Here is a 16,474-nt window from a genome sequence, read left to right on the forward strand (position 1 = left end):
TATGTTAAAATCGTTTAAAAAAATACATACATTGTTATTGCAGGAGAATGATACTTCAGATAAGTTGAAGGAACTGAAGATAACTGAAGATGTAGACGAAACAGTAATCGCCAAGAAAGTGGCACAGGAAGCTGATACCATTGTGGACACTGCAGTTGCAAGTTAATTAGAGTTGTCCCTCCTTTGCAATACTCTTCTGTGAGTGAGGTGTTTGGTATCAGGGCAGCTGGGACCAAGAGAGCAGGCGCTTTTACAGTATTCTGCAGCACTGATAGTCTGGGCATATCTCATGATCTTGTCTATTAGAGGACTGGAACAGGACAATGATTTCAGATGAAATTCTTCAAAAGACATGCTGTCATAGATGAAAGTCTGTTAGATTGAATGATAAGAAAAACTTGCAAACCACTGATCAGCTGGTGACCGGTAATGTCACCACTAATTTATGACATGGACGTACAATTAAATTTCTCTATTAGAATAAGTGGGCATTAATGAAGTTTACACATTACTTGAGATTAAATGACAGCATGCATTATCTTAATAACATCAGAAATTGACATTGCTCACCTTTACCAATACAGCTTTAAGTAGGATGGTGTGGTATGCATTATCTTCGTATGTTTCTTGGATCTGAATGGAATTATCTGTAAAATAAAGATAAAAACAGCCAGATGTAAGATATTTCATATCCATACACTCATTTAACCAACCTTAAATTATTACTTGAATGTTTATTAAGATCTTCTTGTTTCGTTACTATGGTGATAAGCAGTACTGTTGCTGTGTTATAAATATATATCCGTCAGTAGTCAGGGATGTAGACAGCTTCCGTTTTCATATGTGTTTTTGTAAGGTTTTTGTAAGTATTCCAAATTGATCACAAATAATTGTAACTTATGCAAATTTTTATTTTATACAATTTTTTTCAAGCTTCTTTGATTATTGCTCTCTGTATTTTATGTATTTGTATGTGAAATAGTGCAATTCAAGTCAATGATAATCCTGTGAAATCTTGAGTCCAGGATTAGGCAGCACAAGCAATGCCCCATTGCATGGTTCAAACAGAAAAATAAATGCTATTTAGAATATTTGTTTTAGTATATATTATTTGGGTAATTATGTTTAATAACTGGCTTCTTTATTTTACAAAACAGTTTTGAGATTTCCCCTGTATGTCCAGCAATGCATTTCCAATTAAAACGAAAACATGAAACCGAAGTTTCCTGAAGTTGGAGATTTTCATGAAAGTGATGCTAGATACAGTTCAAAGAGTGAAACTATTCTGTTATATTCATGTGTTTTTAAATATTACTTCCAAAATCGTTTTCATAAGACATAGTAACTAAACAGTGTGTTATATGTGTTTGTGTAGAAGTTTGTACAGTTTTAGATAAAATGTGATAGTTTATATAGAATATTGAATTCTGTGCTAATAAGTATATGTTAAAAGCAATATTCTTACTTTATCAAAAACAAATTTAAGAATATTAACTAACAATAGATCTCTACATGTTTTAAATGAAAAAGTTTTGCTGTTACAAGTCACTCGTTGTCCATGACTTGTGACAATACATCTATACCTGACTTTTGGACTTGATTCATACAAGGTACATATTTAAAAAACAGTTTTGTTCTTTTTCAGTTGATGCAAAACTACAAAAGTTTGAAGTGAATTTAAAATCGATTTTTAAAATTAAAAAGAAAGATTTGTATAATTGGGATAAATAAAAGTATGTGTAAAGAGCGTAATTTCATAATACAGTTTAGTGAGCTAAAACTTATTCATTTATATGTGGTATAAAATTGTAAATAGTATAAATTACTAACAGTAGACTTAATGAACTCTGGTTTAGGTAAGATCAATCTCTATGTGTTCAGATAGTTATGGAAGGGCTAAAATGGTTGTGATGTTTTGATGTCTGAACTGAGATGTGGATATTTTAGGCATAATACTGTTTGATGGTAGTCAATTAGCACAAAATATTGTCAAAGAATGTAATTAATGAAGAAACATTTTACTTAAGTCGTTGTGATTGGCAGGTTTTTCTCAGGGACGGCGGTAACTGAGCTCCGTTGTCCATATTACTATAGAACGGTTGTATTTGTATGATCTCTGGATGTGTTCCTCTTATTGTGAACTTTTTTTTTAATCCAAAGCTTAAGTGATTTCAACACTGTAGACTCTGAAGTTTTCATGTAGGAGTCTAAAATATATCTATAAAAGGAATAATGTTGTAAAATTTTATCTCAGAAACATCAAACGATCAAAATCAGATTTCAGATACTGATAACCATCAGAGAGAGAAAAATATTGAAGTTGGAATGGGTTGTTATAGAGAAATCATGGGCTAACTCTATACCAGTACTATAACAGAAGTTTGGTCGTTTGAACAAGACATGAAAAGTTCAGTTTCTACAGTAAAATACCATTTATTTGCCTTATCAATTGTTAAATGCAATTTTACACATTATGCTTGTGCCTCGCTGTTCGTGTCCCGTTTTAGGATGGAGATATGCTTGTTAAAGTTGTGTTATAATACCTCTGTTTTGAGGGTTTAAGGAATAGGGTTTATTTTTCTCACTAGTGTATACATGTTATAGTATTACCAGAATAGCAGATTTTGATAATGTTTCAATCACTTTGGAGGACGATTGCTTATAAGGCTTTGATTTAAGTGTGAATATTATAAAACTTCAAACATTGTGTATGATTGAAAATCATTCTAGAAGCAAACCAGAATATTTTCAAAAATCAAATCTTCATTTTTATAGCTTAGAAAAGTCTAAACCGTTGAATAGATTATTTGATAAAACTGCTGCAGATGACTGAGTTCTAGCAGATGTGGGTTACACCAACTCCATTTCATAGTAAAACCATAATTATATGATCAGACAACATAGAGTCTTGTCGATGCCAGTGTAACTAACTGCCATCTTGTATCATTACTGTGCTTGCTATCAGTCTTGTATTGTTTGGTAACATGGTAAGTGTCTGTGCATTTGATTAAAATCACTCATACTGGTTGTAAATGAATTGTGTATAATTCTTGTAATGTATAATGGCATTATTTTGATTACAACCATCAAGATGAAAGCCGAATAAAATATTCCACCATAACACAAAACTCTTTGTTTCTATAGTCAAACATCAACGAAAATTGTCTTGATTAATCAAGTTTATGATCATTGTACAACAATTGTGAAACATGTTTTCCAGTTTATATTAATCACTCTTGTTGGGCCGGCTGGAAGCCCACGAGTGGTCTTGCTGTGGGAGGGAATTGGGAATACTAGGTTAAAATCCTTGTGGTCGAGCAGGTGACCCTGTACATTTTCGCGTCCATGCAGGGAATCGAACCCGGACGGTTAGGTGAAAGGGAATGGTGTTGCCACGGCCCCACCCGTTCAAGTTGCCAAAAAAGTTCAAGAGTTTTGACATCTATATGTTCAATTAAGATTTATTATGAAATGATTGTAGCAGGACGTGATTTAGTATAAATTATCTGTACAGTATGTTTGATGGCTTTGAAAGTAGTAATTGTGTAATGAGAGAAGTTTGCGGTCTTTACCAACCCTTATATACATCTGCTCCATAGTGACAGTAACTTAATTACTTCAAATCATCTGTGATTCATTATATAACATAACTGGTTACATGATGCTATAGATAAAAGTAAGACTTTATTTGAACATGTTGACATTGAAATTCGATCTTGTTCTTTGGCGTTTAATTCTGGTCAACTTTGTTTCGTAAGATTTATAACAAAACATTCACAATAAGTAAATTTTACTTAATGTCGACACATTATTTCATGTAAACCAAGTTTGATAGTCACATTTTTACCATGTGACCTTAACTTGTAGGTAGTCAACTTACCATTCGATGTTATAGCAAAATATTCATAAATAAACTTTTCAAACTTTGACCTTGACATTTGGCCTGGTGACTTTGACATGTAGCTGGGAACCTTCTCATTTGATTTCGGTCATATTGCTTCAAAATGGAAACAAAGAATGCCTACATCGTAATATGCGGTATGTTCTTGACAGCGTAGTCCCAGTTCTGTTTATAATGATAGTAACATTGCACTTTGAGCTGTGAAATTGAAAAGCAAACACTTTCAGTGAAGAAATGTAAAACGTGAGTGTAATCGGCCAAAACAGAACTGGAGATATTCAGAACGTGATTTTCTATTTGTAATATTGGTGACCTTTACCTTTGACTGCAAACACTCGAATGATAATTGAAATCACAAATAACATATTATTATATGATGTGTTTTTAGCAGCATATTCACAATTTCATCTACAATAAAAGTGACCTTGACCTTTGACACCCAACACTGCTAAGCAATCCCAAGAAAGCATTTTCTTCGTGCAAGAACTATGGGCTTGTAATAGGAGAATATATTGATCCTGGAAAATCTGAATCATTATTGAGTTACGCGCTGCATATTTACTTTGAATTATTTGATGACAAAACAATCAGGCGTGGCAGTCATAATGGGCAGCTGAGCTAATTCAAACTGGCATCATTGAATAGTTAGGTAAAAAGTAATAAATAGAATTCTAATGCACTCTGTATTTTCTGAAAATTGGAAGTTATATTTCATTTCGTTGGATGGAAATTTTCCTTTTTTCCATTAGTGCAACGCAGCCGTTTAAAAATATCAGTGTCCACCACACTCGATAAAGTATCACTGTTATTCAACGAGAACAAAGAATATCATCGATATTCTTAGTAAATGATATACACAAAAACGACAATGATTGACACCACAGGGACTCGGCACTAATTCACAACCTACAGAACATATACATGTATAAATAGTATATAGTGACTATACGAGTATAATACAGATTTGTGGTCTATGGCTTGGGAATTATTGCCAAGTCTCTGTGATTGACACGAGTTGGAAAGATCAATACCACAACAAAAGTGGAAAACAGTGACGTGAGATGCCATTATTGGTCTTAATGTGTTATTATTTAGCAAATGAAAACAGAATTCACTATCTAAATAGTCGATAACTCCTACGTAAATAATCATAATGTGATAGCTAATCATTGAGCATAAGTACTACCAATATCAATTATGTTATCATATTCATCAAACATATTATGACTAACTTTGTCTGATCCACACTTCATACCATTATACACACTACCTTTATTGTATTGCTTCATAAATAATTGCAGTTATTGCGAATGAAAGTATTGATCAGAAATGTAGACAAAGTATCTAATTATGGTTAAAATTATGCAAAATGTTAAGTAAATATTGGTTATATTTGCACTTAGTGTTGTTTGTTCATTGCTAGTACAATCCGACCCAAACGCTTATTAAAAGTGATGTTTTCAGGTGACAGCCAAGCATTCAAATATTAGTGAGACTACCTGAATGTGTCACTTCCGAGGAGTAAACAGCCATGGATTTACAGGAGATGAATATGTTATTAATTCTGATTGTCACGGTTCTGTGCAGCAACGTTGCGAACGCAGCCACAATGAGATATACTAAATTATTACTACAAGATTTGTTTCAAAACTATTCCAAAGATATCCGACCTGTAGAGGACCAATCCAAAGCTGTCAATGTCAACATTGACCTGGATCTCGTCTCCATCAATGATTTCGATGAAGTCGCAGGGATAATATCGATGGTTGTCATCCTGTACATTTCTTGGCGTGATGAAAGTCTGGTATGGGATTCTACTTTATATGGGAACACAACATTTTTAACTCTTCCACAGAATAAGGTTTGGCTTCCCACGATGTTTTTATGTAACATAGCAGATTCATTTCTTCCTATTTCTAACAAGCATTTTAAAGTCGTCGTGACATCTGATGGGAATGTTACCTGGGCGCCTGGTAATTTACTGCAGGCAACTTGTTCACCAGATGTTTATAAATATCCATTTGATCAACAAACATGTGGGATGCATTTAAGCGCGTGGGGATATTCTTCCAGACTGTTGAAGCTGAACCTCCTCTCTCGAACTGTTCGATTCTCATATTTTACTCTCAACAGCGAGTGGGATGTGATTAAATCACGAACAGAACATTTGTCGCAATCATTTGACATGGCAGTTTATTATATAACTATAGAAAGGCGTCACTTGAATTTCTTAGTGAGTGTTGTGATACCAGTCATCATGTTGGCCCTTGTGAATCCGTTCGTTTTTATTTTACCATTTAACTCAGGAGAACGGGCGTCGTATAGCATCACCGTGTTACTGGCCTTCACTGTGTATATGACGGTGGTGAGTGACCGAATGCCTGCATCGTCACAGCCCATGTCTTATATTTCATATTACTTACTCTCATTGGTTGGAATCAGCGTGGTCATAGTAACGATGGATATATTTCAAATAAGGATGTACAACAAAAATGATGACGATGAACCGGTTTCTGGACTGTTGAGGAAAATGTATATGAGCATTCAAAACGTTTTCAGAGGCAAAAAGGTAAACGCCAACGACCAACCTTGCGAATCCGCCGATACCAGTAGCAAAACAAGCAATATGTCAGACAAAATGAGGACGCAATCTATGGAACTGGAATCACCTGAAAAGATAAATGACTTATTTTACACAAGTATATTACCTGTATCACAAATGGAAGAGAAACCTTCAGCAGACAATATACCCATAAGATCTCAAAACCAACCGGAAGTAGTCACCTGGCATATGGTAGCGAAGATGGTCGATACATTTTACTTCTTTCTGTTTTTATTCATCACTGTTGTTACCACCATATCATACTTCATCAATGTCAATGTAGGTTAAACAGTCTGAAATAAAAAAAAAAGAAGAACGTTAAGATTAACATGAAACGTTATCATTTCTAATGGAACTGGTCGGTACTCAGTTGTATATTTTCATATCAAATAGCGAAGGCATTTAGACAGTTTTAAGTTAAAGAATTGTTTCCTAAACAATAGTTATAATGATACAGACGGTAACTCGACATATTTTCTATAATAATTATGATCGAAATGTCAAAGGAGGAAGAAGTAGGTCAAGAGAATATAGCGGAATTATGGAAGTTTGTAACGTTTAGAGCAAGGTAAATATCTTTAATTATCACGATTTGATAAGTTTACATTGAAAAGCATGCTCATCAATGAATGGTGATTCCTTTTTTTAACTTGTTACGTTGAATTGTAAATTGCAATGCTAAATTATAAGAATTGTACAGAAAAAATATTGTGGTAGTTTACTTTGTATTCGGCACAACTTAAAGTTTCATTCTCCACTGTTTTACAAATGTTTACATACAGTGTACATATTAGCATTAAGTAAAGATACAATTGTTTTATCGCCCAATGCCATTGATCTTACGTTTCCAATGTATTAGAGTGAATGTCAGAGTAAGAAAGTCTCAACTGCTAACCATATTGACTAATATCAAATCTTAGCATATTTGCTTCATTAATGTAATGAAATACACTCCATTCTTGTTATAAGTTTGTCGAGTTAAAAATTCTATTCATATTACATTCCTTGATGTTATTTTCTGTCAAGATATTTTTAGTGTAACCTGTAAAATAATGCCTTTTATGTTAAAACAATAAAACTTATTGACTAATTGACTTTGTTTTGTCTTTCTTTGTCTTGTATCATAAAAAAGTTTTTTAGAAAAATACCAACCGCAACATAATCATTACTCAAACTCATTTCCATAACTCTAGGGCAAAATATGAACAAAAATAATGATTTATACGGAGACTCATGAAAAAATACAAGGAGAATAAGACCAGGTGTTCCGAAAGAGTAAGCGTCTTATGTCACGTTCTCAAATGAGAACAAGGTATACAACAACGTAATCCAACAGGCAAACAAACGAGCATTTTTTTCTGTGTACAGCAGTGCATGTAAAGTTGTGTTTTGAATCGCTTCTTGACTTGAATGGAAGCTCAAGTTGGGTCTTACCATTAGGGGAAATAGGAGAACCTGGAGAAAATTAACGTGCCTGGACAGGTGACCCCATGTTTGTTTTAATTGTAAGGCTTTGTTTTACACGCAGATAAACAACTCATACGAAAGTTGTTCGGTATATACTGTAGGGATGTCAACAAATGTCCGAATGCATTTACACCCATATGACGTTCCTTATATGGTGGAAAAATAACAATGGAAAATATCGACATGTTAACAGAATCTGAATCCAAACTAAAATTCAGTAAAATTATGACAAACTATGAACAAAACAAATATTAATACAGAAAAAGAACAAGAATAATACCAAACTGTTTGGGAAAAACGCGGTTTTCTTTTACTTCCTTACCGATACCCGCCATGCAGATTAACAACTAAAGAACTACAAAATACATACTTCCTAGCATCAGACAAGTCCAACTTCAAATCGTACCAGGAAATAAAACATTATGAAGCCTATAAGGTACCAAAGGAAAAAGATATCCATATGATTTGTTTATATATCGGAATAACCGCAAGATCTTTTAACTTGGCATGATAACCATAGTTTCGTGATGATATGAAGTAATTTCCATTCACAAATCTCTTGTGTTAAATCAGATCCATTTACCAAAGTTCTCAAATGTCATAGCCTACAAACTCAAACCTTAAGCGCGTTCATTAATGAGTCTTCCCTGGGAAAAAGTGACATCAAACAAGTAAAATATCACATTATGTGGCTTTCTGAATCTAGCAAGCACCCAAGGAAAGTTGGTCACGGTTCGACACTGTAGCCTGAAACTTTTGACATCGTAAATAAATCAGATATTCTTTGCGGGAATTAGCGTTGAAGGAATGAAATTTCGAGCATAACACTCATCGATTAACAGCTGAAAGTAAAATGATCTTTCTGATTTCATTCAATTGTCCATTGATTATATAGATCTTGGTTACTTAATTGATTAACTAATTAAGGCAAACGGTAATTAATCTCGTGCAGGCCGAATATTAGGTAAATATTGGTCTGAGCTTCCATTTAGGCGTGTTCCTCTTGTCGATCAATGTTGGTACACACAGATCCATCTGTTAGTGGGTCAAAGACGAGTCAGTAGATGAATTTCATCACTCAGTGAAAGTGACACAAGCAGAGGGAATTCCATCCACTACATCAAGTACGTGTTAGAGGAAAATGGATCTTTTCTTATTTATGCTTGTCGCAATTACAAGCGGCCGTGTTGTCGAAGCAACTACTATGGAGCTTACGAAATTGTTGTTGCAAGATTTGTTTCAAAACTATTCAAAGGATATTCGACCAGTAAAGGACCAATCCACAGCCATTTCTGTGAACATTGATGTTGATGTCGTCTCCATAAATGACTTTGACGAAGTATCAGGGACGATATCGATGGTCACCATTTTGTACATATCATGGAGAGACGAAAGTTTAGTATGGAATTCCACATCATACGGGAATACAACATCAGTAACGTTTCCACAGAACAAAATATGGCTGCCCAAAATGTTTTTATGTAATCCAGCAGATAAATTTCAACCCATTACTAACAAACATTTCATAGTCTCGGTAACCTCTGACGGACATGTATCATGGGCGCCCGGTGCATTGTTGACTGCAACATGTACACCGGATGTATTCAAATACCCATTCGATCAACAAACGTGCTCATTGCAATTGAATCCCTGGGGATATTCGAGTCAGCAGGTGAAGCTTAATATACCTTCTTCAACTATGTTGTTCAATTATTTTTCTGTCAATAGTGAATGGGATGTGTTAGCTTCATATACATCACGTTGGACGCAATCATTTGATATGGCGATTTACTATATAACCATCAAAAGGCGTCACTTGAATTTCTTGGTGAGTGTTGTGATACCAGTCATCATGTTGGCCCTTGTGAATCCGTTCGTTTTTATTTTACCATTTAACTCAGGAGAACGGGCGTCGTATAGCATCACCGTGTTACTGGCCTTCACTGTGTATATGACGGTGGTGAGTGACCGAATGCCTGCATCGTCACAGCCCATGTCTTATATTTCATATTACTTACTCTCATTGGTTGGAATCAGCGTCATCATCGTTACGATGAATATATTTCAGATGAGAACATACACCAAACACGATGACGATGAACCTGTTCCTGAATGGCTTAAGAAATTATACTTATTCTCTAAAAATAAATTAAGAGGCAAGAATGTAAATGTTAGTGTTAAACCGGTAGGAACTGAAATCAACTCAAATGGACCAGATAACAAGGACCTGAATTTTTCGAAAATGAATAATGACTTCTTTCAGACCAGCATCCTATCTGTATCGCAGGTCGACGAGAAACCTCCCGCTGACAACGAACCCACGGATTTCCATCATCAGTCGGAAAAAGTCACCTGGCACATGGTGGCGAAAGTGGTTGACAAGCTGTACTTTGTCCTCTTCTTAGTCATCACAGTTGTTGCCACCGTTTCGTATTTCATAATCGCACACTGAAACGGCCGACATTTGGAAATGAACATATTTTTCTTTCATCTCTGAGAATGGATGTATGCTTGAAAGTCAAAACTTTTACATTTTTCATTTACAGATTTTGTTGACAGTCAAGAAGAAAAATGAATTGATCTTGGTTTTGAAACAAATCCAATGTTTAATGTATTAAAATCCAATATCAATATACTAAAATCCAATATCAATATACTAAAATCCAATATCAGTGTACTAAAATTCATTATTATTTTCACTTAAATCTAATATTTAATATACTAAAATCCAATATCTTAAATTCATTATTATTTTCACTCAAATCTAATATTTTGTACTTATCTTAATTCATTATTATTTTCAATATTTAATGTACTAAAATCTTATATTTCATGTATTTCATGTAGTTCTTAAATCTAATATTTTATGTACTAAAATCTATGCATTAATTCAATATTTTTTATTTCATGATGTAATATTTAATGTACTAAAATCTTATATTCTATGCATTAATTCAATATTCTATGTTTTCAAATTCAATATTTAATGTACTAAAATCTTATATTTCATGTATTTCAGTTCAATATTTTATGTACTAAAATCTAATATTTTTTGCACTAAAACATATTATTTCATGTACTAAAATCTTATATTTTATGCATTTAAATTCAATATTTTGAGCACTAAAATCTAATATTTAATGTACTGAAATCTAATATTTAATGTACTAAAATCTAATACTTAGTATACTAAAATCCAATATCAGTGTACCAAAATTCAATATTAAATGTACTAAAATCTTATATTTAATGTGCTTATGAATCCATCGGTATTGAATGTCTTGTAGCATACAAGGACAACACTCTTTATTTATTCGTTTAAATAATACATAGACCGCTATTTGTTAAATGTCTAATCAGTGCGTAGCTGTATGAAGATGCAGAAATGAAAAATGGTTAAATAAGTTACATGTCTTCTAAAGAAATTTTCGGCTATAGCAGCATTCATATGTAACCAAAATGCTTCGGAACTATAGATTTATCTGTCATACAATGTTTGGCAGTGGTATCGAAGTACGGTGACATTATAAAAAAAATATTTGAGGTATTTGATTAATAATGCTGATATCATCTTACCCTTTCGTATTGCAGATATTTGTTATCAGAACAATTTCAGTCGAATATTTCTATTATTCATATTGTACCAATCTATGGTCTCCGTGCAACTATCACTGCTGTTCATATTGTGCCCTCTTGGCATTGATTTCAAGTTCGGATCCAGTTGTTTTTAATGATTTTAACAGAGAGAGGATACATGCATTATATGTAGTTCAAACATGATGGATACCAAATAGTTCCTGTGGATACTAAATACCTTAAAATGTTATGTTCAATCTGGCGCAATTACCCTAATGACAATGATGACAGTCATGTGCTCTTTGAGAAGTGAACAAAGTCATGCGGCTGGCTTAACTATACCGGACACAACCCGTGTAATAAGTTCTTTCACAATGTGTGGCGGTACTGTGGATTGTTATAAATTGTCTACAATGATCTGAATACGCCAGACGATTTGTTAAGAATAAGCATTTCCATTATTTATAGTTGTTATTATAATTTTACTTTGGTTAATGTTGGTTATCTTACATTTGCTTTCGAAATATGACTGGAGCCAAACGTGAGACATGTTTATAGTGTTTATTTATGAACCCGACATTGTCTGATAATTACCAAGTGAATTTATCTAAATACAGATATATACCATTCGAAAGAAAAATATCGAACTTCCAACTTCTATTGTCTGTATTTAATTCAGAAAGCGATTGGATATTCAGTTACTTTCTTGTGTTTACAGTTGTACCCACTTAATTGAGTGTCGTTCTAATTACGCTAAATGTATAGACCCATTGTCAATATTGATCACACACTTGAATATAGCCATTAATTATTCTTTATTAGATAACACTGTAGGATGGTTTTGATTAGGGATATGCTGGGTAACTATATTTTGTTTTGTTTCACCAGCACAACGGTTCTTATTGAGGCGGGGTCACAGGGTCATTCAAATTTATGTCAGAAATACAGCTAGTTGAATATGTTGGTAAAGGATTTGAATAAGACGGGTCTTTGTTATCACTACTTTTCGCGGTTTTTATGCGATAACGTTGTCGACACGAATACAATACAAATGTTGTTATAGAATTTGTTCCGAAATTACTCCGTTAAGACATTCGACCTTAAGAGGATCAATCCAAACCTGTCACTGTTGACATTCATCTGAAAGTTGTCTCCATCAACGATTTTGAAGGCGTAGCAGGAACCACATCTTTCCTGTTCTTGATCATATCTTGGAAAACGACAAGTGAAATACGTAACCAACTTTTCGACAGAACAAAATACGACTTCCAGAAGTTTTGATGTAAAACTTTAGATTAATTTTAACAGTTGGTTACAAACATTTTAAAGTCATTGTAAAATCAGATGACTACTTATCATGGCTAACCGGTGTTTTGCTGACAGCAGCACGTTCGCCAGATGTTTATAGATATCCGTCCAACAAACGTGCGAGCTTAAGACTAGGTACATTAAGGTTCATTAATAACCAGCTGAAATAAAGTTACCTTGCACTGCTGTGCATTTTACTAATTTTTCGACGAATAAATGGGATGTTTTAACTTCAATAACAGAACCTTGGTCGGAATCAATTGACATGTCGCTTTACTATCAAAAGACGTCACATGAATCTTCTGACAAGTGTTATGATATCATTTTTCCTGTCGTTTTCACTTTTCCATTTAACTCAGGAGAACGGGCGCCTATGATGGTGGTGAGTGACCGGATGTTTGTATAATCACAACCCTTCTCTAATTACTCTCGTTGGTTGGCATCAGCGTCGGCACAGTTGTATTGAATATATTTCAAATGAAAATCCACCACAAAAACGATAACGATAAACCGGTTCCTGTGTGGGCGAAGAAATTTTATTTTTACATTCATATAGCATCCTGTTGGAAACGAATGGTTAGCAACTTGAAAATTCAAAGAAAAGGAGACGATACAATCATATTATTTTGAATTTTCAAAAAGCAATAAAACATTCATGTCTCTTTTCTGTCGTGAAAGAGGAAGAGGATACTAAAATGATCACAATGGCTACCGATAAAACCAGATATGGGCTTTTGGTATACGATTTTGTTTTTGTTGAATGTTACATAACCAATGTATACCTTCATGACAAAACCTCTGCATGGCGGAGATCTTAATTATGGTAAGAAAATAGTGTTGTCCAGTTCAATATTTAATCATGTTCTCCGGATCAACATTCAATCATGTTCCCCAGATCAACATTAAATTATGTTCCCAAGATCAACATTAAATTATGTTCCCCAGATCAACATTAAATTATTTCCAAGATCAACATTAAATTATGTTCCCCAGATCAACATTAAATTATTTCCAAGATCAACATTAAATTATGTTCCCCAGATCAACATTCAATAATGTTCTCCAGTACATGTTCATGCATAGAAATAAGGATGATTACAAGTAATGATTTATGTAATAGAAAATATCGTTTGTAAACACTGACAATAATATGTTCACTTCTCTTGTTTCCTTCTTTAGCAACCCTATCAAAATCACTAAAAATATTTAAAATCTGAAAATTCATTCGCTTTTATTGTCTGTACGAGTTACTTCCCTTGTGGTTAGAACTTACAGGAACACATTTTTAATCGTGAATACCTCTCATAAGCAACATCAGTTGCTACATTTTTGTAATTCTTTGAGCACTGGTCAGCTTGACGTTTGTAGTAGACGTTATATTTACATTAAGCAAGGTCAATACATCTGATGATTCTCATCTTCGATACTCCAGAGGTTACCATCACTTTCCCTCTCTGAACCCCTGGAAAATGTCATGGCAAAATTCAAGGTTCCATGCGCGACACCTTGTGGATAGGACGAAAAGACTAGTTCGTTCTTTTGATGTACATCAAACGAATCTCAAAACGGTATATTATAATGGCTTTGAAAATGGCCGTCAATCCTTCGTAATCTTCAAAATGAGTATATAAAATCGTGATTGATAAGATTTTCTTCCTGGAACCAAGTAAATTACCACACTTGCCCCTTGACATGTTCCAGAGGTGCAGATAGCGAAATTGATTGAACCACTGGAGTACCGAGAATGGATGAGCCTATGAATCATTATTATCATTAACCTTGTATTTATGAACACTGAAAAAAATATAAATAAAGAAATGAAACATATGAAAGTTGTATATGTAATAATTTTGAAGATAATTTGCGAAATTTCCACCTCCCAAAAATTTTAGCTTTTCAATAGCTATCACGTTAATTGTTGAATGACGTGCTTTTGAAATCCAGTTATTTAATTTTACTGTAACTACTGTAAGCTAAATCACTTCTATATCTACAAATACCTGTGTTTTCCCCTCCTTCGATGACTCATTAGTTCAACCAGGGCCAGAGGTTTGGCAAGGTGCTAAAGAAAAAGCAAAATAAAGGGAAAATGTATGAATTTACACCATCAACCAAACATGTTTACATATAGATAGGGAGGTACACCATCAACCAAACATGTTTACATATAGATAGGGGGGTACACCATCAACCAAACATGTTTATATATAGATAGGGAGGTACACCATCAACCAAACATGTTTATATATAGATAGGCAGGTACACCATCAACCAAACATGTATATTATATATAGATGTTTACATATAGGGAGGTACACCATGTTTATATATCAACCAAACATACACCAACCAAACATGTTTATATATAGATAGGGAGGTACACCATCAACCAAACATGTTTATATATAGATAGGGAGGTACACCATCAACCAAACATGTTTATATATAGATAGGGAGGTACACCATCAACCAAACATGTTTATATATAGATAGGGAGGTACACCATCAACCAAACATGTTTATATATAGATAGGGAGGTACACCATCAACCAAACATGTTTATATTTATATATAGTTTATATATAGGGGGTACACCATCAACCAAACATGTTTATATACACCACACCATCAACCAAACATGTTTATATATATATAGATAGGGAGGTACACCATCAACCAAACATGTTTACATATAGATAGGGGGGTACACCATCAACCAAACATGTTTATATATAGATAGGGAGGTACACCATCAACCAAACATGCTAACATATAGATAGGGAGGTACACCATCAACCAAACATGTTTATATATAGATAGGGAGGTACACCATCAACCAAACATGTTTATATATAGATAGGGGGGTACACCATCAACCAAACATGTTTATATATAGATAGGGGGTACACCATCAACCAAACATGTTTATATATATATAGATCAACCAAACATGTTTATAGGGAGGTACACCATCAACCAAACATGTTTATATATAGATAGGGAGGTACACCATCAACCAAACATGTTTATATATAGATAGGGAGGTACAAACATGTTTATATACCATCAACCAAACAATATATAGATAGGGAGGTACACCATCAACCAAACATGTTTATATATAGATAGGGAGGTACACCATCAACCAAACATGTTTATATATAGATAGGGGGGTACACCATCAACCAAACATGTTTATATATAGATAGGGAGGTACACCATCAACCAAACATGTTTACATATAGATAGGGGGGTACACCATCAACCAAACATGTTTACATATAGATAGGGGGGTACACCATCAACCAAACATGTTTATATATAGATAGGGAGGTACACCATCAACCAAACATGTTTATATATAGATAGGGGGGTACACCATCAACCAAACATGTTTATATATAGATAGGGGAGGTACACCATCAACCAAACATGTTTATATATAGATAGGGGGGTACACCATCAACCAAACATGTTTATATATAGATAGGGGGGTACACCATCAACCAAACATGTTTATATATAGATAGGGAGGTACACCATCAACCAAACATGTTTATATATAGATAGGGAGGTACACCATCAACCAAACATTTACAACCATCAACCAAACATGTTTA

At 33.9% G+C, this 16,474-nt stretch overlaps 2 protein-coding genes and 1 pseudogene across 2 annotated transcripts in view; all 3 read left to right on the top strand.

The window, feature by feature from the left end:
- The window catches only part of LOC132551633 (LLGL scribble cell polarity complex component 2-like), a 92,255-nt gene extending 89,133 nt beyond the window's left edge, over window positions 1-3,122 (top strand). The window contains exon 42 of the mRNA XM_060215810.1: window positions 44-3,122. Coding sequence (XP_060071793.1) covers window positions 44-166 — 123 coding nt within the window. The 3' untranslated portion in view covers window positions 167-3,122. The remainder of the gene's footprint in view (window positions 1-43) is intronic.
- Window positions 3,123-5,510: 2,388 nt separating this feature from the next.
- On the top strand, window positions 5,511-6,805 carry LOC132551634 (acetylcholine receptor subunit alpha-1-B-like; annotated as a pseudogene).
- A 2,306-nt stretch (window positions 6,806-9,111) lies between these two features.
- LOC132551569 (acetylcholine receptor subunit alpha-like) lies at window positions 9,112-10,422 on the top strand. The gene has a single exon (XM_060215723.1). It carries the CDS (start codon window positions 9,112-9,114, stop codon window positions 10,420-10,422), a length of 1,311 nt encoding a protein of 436 aa, XP_060071706.1.
- Window positions 10,423-16,474: the final 6,052 nt, after the last annotated feature.

The sequence above is a fragment of the Ylistrum balloti genome, unplaced genomic scaffold, assembly GCF_031769215.1.
Source record: "Ylistrum balloti isolate Yb309-2 unplaced genomic scaffold, AGI_CSIRO_Ybal_v1 Utg370208, whole genome shotgun sequence".
In the NCBI taxonomy this organism is placed as follows: domain Eukaryota; kingdom Metazoa; phylum Mollusca; class Bivalvia; order Pectinida; family Pectinidae; genus Ylistrum; species Ylistrum balloti.